At 38.8% G+C, this 8053-nt stretch overlaps 1 protein-coding gene across 9 annotated transcripts in view; it reads left to right on the forward strand.

The window, feature by feature from the left end:
• ddx4 (DEAD (Asp-Glu-Ala-Asp) box polypeptide 4) overlaps positions 1 to 8053 on the forward strand; it is a 163119-nt gene extending 155066 nt beyond the window's left edge. For all 9 annotated transcript variants that reach the window (XM_068033103.1, XM_068033076.1, XM_068033140.1 and 6 more), the window contains one exon: positions 3460 to 8053. In XM_068033103.1, coding sequence (XP_067889204.1) covers positions 3460 to 3546 — 87 coding nt within the window. In that variant the 3' untranslated portion in view covers positions 3547 to 8053. The remainder of the gene's footprint in view (positions 1 to 3459) is intronic.

The following is an 8053-nucleotide window of genomic DNA, read 5'->3' on the forward strand; positions in this document are numbered from 1 at the left end:
GATGGAGGTGTTACAAAAGTGCTTCTATATTAAGTTTATGTTTTTGAGAACATATATTTAAATTGTGGAGATGGATTTGTGGAGAAGGCTGAAGATTTCATAGAAGCTGGTCTTTGTTAGTTCATTGAAAGGACACGTGACTGAAAATACTTACTGGAAGAATGAAGGTGTGCTGAAAACAACCTCTACTGGAGACCAGCTGTCACCAAGTAAGATAAATAAACAACAGGAACCTTGGACTAAGAGGAGATGTTTACAGAGAAGTGACTGGTCAAGATTTATAGGGGTCAGGAGGCTTGACTCCTGAGATATTGTTTTTGGTTTTGCTTTGGGTAGTGTTGGAATATGAACTGTTTTGAAGGTAGTTGGAGGAAACCAACCAAGAGAGCAGTCACTATCAGCACCTCCCTCTTCCATCTCTTTGAGAATCAAGTATAAGAAATAGAGAACCTGATGCTGCATTTCTCCTCGAAAAGCTTGCTGGAAACCCCTGTTGTCGCATTTTTCCTGGAAAGTCTCCCAAACTGATCCTCAATGTCGTCTGAAAAGAACTGTTCTAGAAAGATCCCAGTGACAGTCGTCTACTTTGATTTGGCGTACCAAATACAAATGGGACAACTGACATCTTTCCATATCTTTTTTTCTTCAAGAATTAGTGAGCATTTGGCCAAAGGATTTTTTTTTTCTTGCAACAGACATCTAAAGAGAAAATCTCTACATTCCAGTTAACCTCTGTGTTTGTGTGTGTGTGTATCTGTATATGTGAGGGGCTAAGGTAACAAGGGAACTTCCATATTTCAATCTGAGAGATAATACTTGGTTACTGGTTAAGACTTGCTTTATCTGATAATTTTGTTGTTTATTAAAGAAACCTCTTTGGTTTATTTTACTCTGGGATAAAATTAGAGTGTATGACTGTATCATTAACTGGGTAAACATTTAAATATATATTGTAACCTGTGGAGAAGTGGAACTAGGAAAACTCTGCTTTCCTCCTGCCTCACTTGTAACACTGGTCTGGGGAGTTCATATCTCATGTTTTAACATTAATGGTCTCACTGAGGTTGTAACAAATGGAAATGTAATAATTGGGATTATTTGATTTGGATGGACCTGTGAGCTTTATTTTTATCTGCGTTTTAGCTATTGCATATCACATCTGTCCAAAGTTGTTGCTTCACACGCTCCAGTTTTGTTTGAATATTTTGTGCATTCACATACATTCCACCCGATCCTGACTCCCAATTCGTTTGACTGTTGCCCCTTTCCCAAGTTATTTTTCTTGGAACATTTTTGATAGATCTTGCAGCTTCTGCAGTGTTTTTAATCTCACTACCTGAGCACCTCTGTTCTCTGTAATACTTGACCATTTTGGCTAAGTTGGCTGCTTTATTCATGCTCTCCACAGCCGCCCCCAACCCCCGCCCAAACCTTCCATAGTATAACGGTGACTTTCCCTACACTCTCTCCCACACGTCCATATGCGAAACCTTTGGTAAATGTGGTCCTTTTCCAGACACGTGGCCATCCATTGCAAATTCCTTGGTAGGTTGTTGGGGTGTTTGGAAATGATCAGCATGAAATGACATTCTATTCTTGATTATCCATGATAATTGAGTTCAGTGAGAGTCTGGTCAGCAGGTCAATGGTGCATCTCTAAGTACAGGATGTTTGGCTGATTGCACAAGGATGGTACTGTATCTATTCAATAAGGATGGTAATGGAATTGTTCATAGTACATTATATTGAGTTTTTTGGTACAAAATGTTGCTTTTTTAAAATAAGTTAATTTACTTATCCAATGCTAAGGCTTTTTCTAATATAGGATCATTCTTTCCACAGTGTGGAGGCAGAAGATGTGGACATAGCTCTTAATGAATTCTTCAGTCTCTCTTGACAAAAGAGGAGGATAATGCAGACATTATAATTGAGGAGTGTGAAATATTGGGTGGGATAAACATAGCAGGAGGCAGTATTAGCAGTTTAGCATTTTGAAAGTGGATAAATCATCAGGCCCAGATGAAAACTATCCCAGGCTGTAAAGAGAGGCAAAAACTACTGCAAAAATTAGAACCTCCTTAAGTCAAATTAAAATAGTGTCGATTTAAAAAGATGCCAGTTTGGATCTGCATTGTAAATATGTGGCTTTGCTTCTGTAATAGAGCAACATCTTATTTCAGCCATGACTAGCAGAAGATGGTACTTTATCTTTCTCCCCCAGTTGCAGAATAAATCAGTCTATTTCCTGTACACTTTCAGATTTCAGTATTAGCATTTTTCATTTCCATGTGTGCATGGTCTACCTATATCCAGAAACAAATGTGTTTTTCTGACTGAGTTGAAGGCAAACAAAGATGCTAAGATTGTTCAGCTTGTCCTACATTGAGCTGTTGATCAGTGTTCTGTAACAACTTTTGCAGATGCTGTGTACACTAATACCGTAGCACCTCCAAGTACAAATCCCTGGAACAGGGATGTTTGTGCAAAAGTGTACTTTTGCCACTGAGAATGCTGTTTGGATGGAATCCAAGTAGCACATGCATTATATTAAAGATCAGCTACCTGATGGTGCCTTTGGAAAAGGAAGAACAAAATATACTTTTCATTTATATAGTGCTTTTCGCATCCCATGGACCTCCCAAAGTGCTTTAATCCCAATGAAGTACTTTTGTAGTGTAGTCACTGTTGTAATGTGGGCAATGTGCTCCACATTTAACTTTTCCTGTTCTTTGGGATAAAATAATTGTGCAATTGCTGTCACATATCTAAAAGCTTATGCTGTTGGATACATGGCTAAAAGTGTTGTATGCTTAATACGATTTTTAAAAATTTTTTTAATGTCAGTATAATACTCTGTCCCACTGAAGTCTAGGCTTTTTCCAGCAATATACATAATACGTATTTGACACGTGAAGAATGGAAACAGTTCTGTTGATTGTCTTTGAAATATGGTTCTCCTCAATGGAAGGAATTATCCTTAACTGGGATTAGCAATTGTTTTTTTTTGTAATTGAAAGCCATCATTCCATTAGTCTTGGATTGAGAACCTGTGGAAGTATCTAGGCATTATTTTTCCTGATAATTTTTCTGGGATTCTTAATGGCAGTTCCCCACCCCAAGCTAGATTTATGATTTTTTTTTTTGTAGAAATGCTTGTCCTAACTTGTAGGTTCTTTGAACTGCATTAAAGGACAACCTAGTTGTCAGTTAGCTTTTATATGAAACCATTTGTACCTTAAATTAGCACTAAAAGTGAAATTTCTGCATTTCATTTAAGTGTATTCAACTTTTTAAATTAATTATAAATTAAATATATCTGCACTTTTACAAGACCAGCTTATTTTGAATGGCAACTTCATGCTGTATACATTTTATAAAAATATTATTTGGAATAGTTGCCATAACCAGAAACCGGTGAATGACCTTTTATCCTCTTCCCCCATTTGCTTTTTGTTGCAGGGCTTGGGTGTTAACAGAAACTTCAGTGGCTACGAAACAAATATACCAGTGACGTATGGAGGAAACGATGAAGATACCTGGGACTAACTCCAATACTTACCTTGCTTAGAACTCTAAATCAATGTCCACTAAGGGTTGCTAACTAGTATTTGTATTTTGAAGGTTTTCATTGTTGACTTGTTTTGTGGGGAACTTATTTCTAAGATTGTAAGTGTTTACATTTAGTTGTGCACATTTTTGTTTTAATATTTAAGTTGTATCACTGGTCAGATATTGCAATGTTTTTTTTTGGTTATCTATGACTTGGGGAAATAAAGTGCAAGATAGGGTTAATATTGTTCAGTGATTTGTAAAGCCTATTATGTCTCATTATTTTTGACTGCAATCTTAAATTTGAAAGGGAAGGTAGGCTATGATCATGCATTAACAAAAGGCCAGTTGAGAGCATATTGCCACTACCAATTACTTATATTTATATGGTATCTCTAACATTGTAAAACATCCCAAGGTGTTTCATGGGAGCATTATTAAATAATTGGATACTGAGCCAAATAAGATATTAGGGCAGGTAACCAGAAGCTTGGACAAAGAGTTAGCTTTTAAGGAATGCCTTAAAGGAGAATAGGGAGAGAATTCCAGAGCCTAGGGCCTATGCTGCTGAAGATCTGACAACCAATGGTGGAGCACTTAAAATCAAGGTTGCACAACAGGCCACAATTAGAGGAGCGAAGGTAACTGAAGGTTGTAGGGCTGGAGGAGGTTAGTGGTAAGACTGAGAGGCTTAGGATTTGATACTGCATTTCTGGGCGGGTTTTTCTGCTGCATTGCCAACACAAAGTGCCCCAGTACAGAACTACGGTGATTGCTCTGAAGTTTGGATTCCAGCCTACTTGCATATTTATATAGCTGCCTTTTGGATTCGAAAATCACCCCATGGATAAAAGGACGTGTGGCCATCAAAGGATGTTTGTTCTTGGAGTTAATTGTATAAGGCACATTAGTTTTAGCCAGCTTCAAAATCAAATTTAGATATTTGTAAGATGTTAGCCAAGGGTAATGTGAAAGGAAGCCCAGTTCTGGCACAAAGCTAACCTGGGGCCAATGAATGAGTGGCACAACCACTGGGGACCCTGGGGCTGTTTCAAGGACAGCTACCTAATGTGCAGTAACCTAAACTGGATGCAAGGATGATTGTACAATTTTGTGCTTAAGTCGAACAGTAGGAGTAGGCCACTTGTCCCCTCAAGCCTGCTCTGTGGTGTAAGCAGGCTCAACACTGCACTATCTGCAGGGCAGGGAACTAGATGGAGAAGACAGCTTAGACGGGAAAACTGTATCTAAAGGAAGCTACCATATATTGCATTGCTTGCTAGCTAGCCAGTGTTAACCTGTTTCATGTGTACTCCTTACCTGTGTCAAACTCTCGATTGACAAATCAGACATTTCTATTACTCAGTATGGCATACTTTCAAGTTGTAGAATCAAAAGCTTTGTGACAGGCACATCTTTCAAGATTCTAACACCTCATTTTAGAACATCCCAGCTGACACTGCATTAATCTGCTGGTAACTATCAATCTCTAGAAACAGTTTGTTTTGGCGCAACCAGACATCATCTGGAGGGCTCCATTCCAATCTGGAGAACAACTTGCCTAATCAAGTCTGCAGTGACTGTCCATAATTGACTGATATGAGCTATGGACTAGGCCACTCAAGAAAACTGACATTCCTCTGAAGAGTTCTTGTTCTCCAGCTCCCAGAAGGCAAGAGCAGTAATGCCTATCCTACCACATTTAATGGAATAAGAACAAGAAATGCTGGAAATACTCTGTTTAGAGAGAAGCAGAGTTAACGTTTCAGGTCAGTGACCCTTCATCAGAACTGAACATATTTTAATGGAACATCAGTTTAAGTAGGTGGAGATAGGAGCCAAATAAAATGAAAATAGTAGCCCAAAGAGCAAAAGTGCTTCAAAATTGAGCTAATAGAAGAAAGGCACAAAGTTTTCTTTTTAAAGAACACATACCAATCTGATGGTGATAGAGCTTTGAGATGGAAGGAGGCATTTGTAGTTTTGTACCAGCAGACCACCTCTGCAGCAACATTTTTATGGCGTAAGAATGAGTGCTCAACTGGAGCAAAGTGTTGCAGTTGCCAGGGTCCTCAGAAATGTCCCCTACTTCCTGTAAGCCCAAATAACTATATTAATGAGTCAGTGATAGTGTGGGATTTGTGTGGGTGTGGGTGCAAGTGTTGGTATTCAGGGTAAGTTACAGTTACTGGAGACATTTTTTGGTCAGCCAGATGTCTGACATGGGGAGAACTCACCATGATTAAGGGATTTTAAACCACACTACTGATATGCAGTTTGTCTAATGTGGATTGCGCAGTCTCAAATGACACACCCCACTTGCCAAACCCACAATTCTTAGGGGGTAGATTGGCTATATCGAACATTGGGGGACCCAGGAGCTGATAATGGGTACATTTCAATTGTGGAGTTTTCATTCTGACAATTCTGGCCTGGGGTTGCATGTACCACCTAAGGCTCAGTGTTGCTAGAGGTATATGGCCACTGGACTGGTACAAGATGTTGTTAGGACTGCAGTGGCCCTTAGAAAACTGAGTCTGAGGAAGGACCAACTGAGGATTGTACTAGCAGCCTGAGCAATTGCTTTGCTTCCTACATGCTCTTTCAGCAGGCTCTGAGAAGCTAGGCCAAAGACCTGCGCCTATGCCCTTATTTTATGCTAACATTTCCAATATTTTGGGAATTCTGCTCCATTCACTTTTTTAAAAAAAACTTTGGGAGCCATGGAGACAGAACAAAAGAAAGGAAGTTGTTTTGAAGGTTGACCATCACTGGTTAATCATCAGTGAGAGTATTGTGTTCAATTCTGGGTAGCATGTATTAGGAAGAATGTTACCAGAATGATATTTAAAGGACTTCAGTTATATTGCGAGCTTAGTGAAGCTGGGATTGTTCCCCTTTAGAGTGGTGGAGGCTAAGGGGAAATTTCAGTCAACGTGTTTTTATAGGGATACACTTTACTGGAAGAAGGGTTGGTACAGAATCAGAATGGCCCATTCTGTTCTGTAACCATTCAGCCCATTAAGCCTATGCTTTCTCTCTGCAAGAGCGATTTAACTAGTTCCACTCCCTTGTGCTTTCCCTGTAGCCCTGCAAATTTTTTCCCTTCAGGTACTTATCAAATTCCCTTTTGAAAGCCATGATGAAATCTACCTCCACCACTCTTTTCAGGTAGCGTATTCTAGATTGCAACAACTCGCGTTTTAAAGAAGTTTTTCCTCATCACCGTTGATTCTTTTGTCAATCACTTTAACCAGAGAGGACAGATTCCAGCATGGGATTTTTTTTTTCACGCAGTTAGGATCTGAAATGTACAGCCTGAAAGGTTAGTGGAAGCAGGTTCAATGTTAACTTTCAAAAAGGAATTGGATATATGCTTGAAAAGGAGAAATTTGCAGGACTGTTGGGAAGGAACAAGAGAGTGATAGCTCTTTCAAAGATCCTGCACAAGCATAATGGGCTGAATGGCCTCTGCTGTGTGATGCTATGATACATTTTGTCCTAAGAGTAAATAATTAAAATCTGCTACATTTACTATTTGCACTCATTGCCCTGATCTGTCTAGTTTTTTCTCTTCCATTTCACTCCCATAATTAGGTTGTAATCTACTTTTAATTTCTAACCGCATACTCTCAGAATACCCTGTACAGTGCTCTCTACGTTTTCCCTCCTTCACCAATATTGCTATTCTTCCTTATGTATTCTATTCCTCCAAACAAAATTCTAACCAGTGTTTATTTTCTAGTCCTGCCCAGTTTGCAGTCAAGAATTTTAGTTCGATTAAATCTATCTTCCTGTGACCAAATTGCTGTTAATCGCCCCAGATTATTTCCCACAATCAGCATTTTTTGCTCATATTTAATGTTCCTTTTCCTTACTTCCTTGTCTCTAACATCACCTTTTCCCTGCTTTTTAATAGTCCATTTGATTTCCCCTTGCATGCTATCTTTTTTTGTTAAGTTCTTTATTTGTATACCAATAGTTTTCTTTCCCTACCTGTTCTTTCTCATTGCTTTTGTTTTACCTTTCCTCTTTTTAGTTCAGAAGACTTTTCAGTTCAGTTCCTCATTTCTACTCTTTACCCCAGCTTGAGCCGGTTCATGTGTTTTGGTGTCATGGCAAGAAAATCAGTTTGAATACAAAGGGTTCTAAAGCCTCACTGCAGGTATTCAATGCTTCAAACATTTTAGTGAGGGTAATTTTTTTTTTCTGGGAATCCCTATTTCATTCAGTTTCCCATCACTTTCCCTGATTTATGGATAATTACCACTCCTCCTTTTACCACTGCCTGCTTTCTATCTCAGCAGTGTGACTACACTCAAAGTCTTGCTACAAAATCTGCTCTCCCTCTATATTATGTCATGATTTTAATCAACTGTAGCTTAAAGTCTGAAAATTTGAGCGCAAGTAAATTCATTTAGACACACTTCCCTTAACTATGTTGGTTAAAGTTTACATCTACTGAAAACTCTATTGCGTCGGAACTGTATGCAATTCTCTGTGC

This window comes from Heterodontus francisci, chromosome 1 (genome assembly GCF_036365525.1).
Source record: "Heterodontus francisci isolate sHetFra1 chromosome 1, sHetFra1.hap1, whole genome shotgun sequence".
In the NCBI taxonomy this organism is placed as follows: domain Eukaryota; kingdom Metazoa; phylum Chordata; class Chondrichthyes; order Heterodontiformes; family Heterodontidae; genus Heterodontus; species Heterodontus francisci.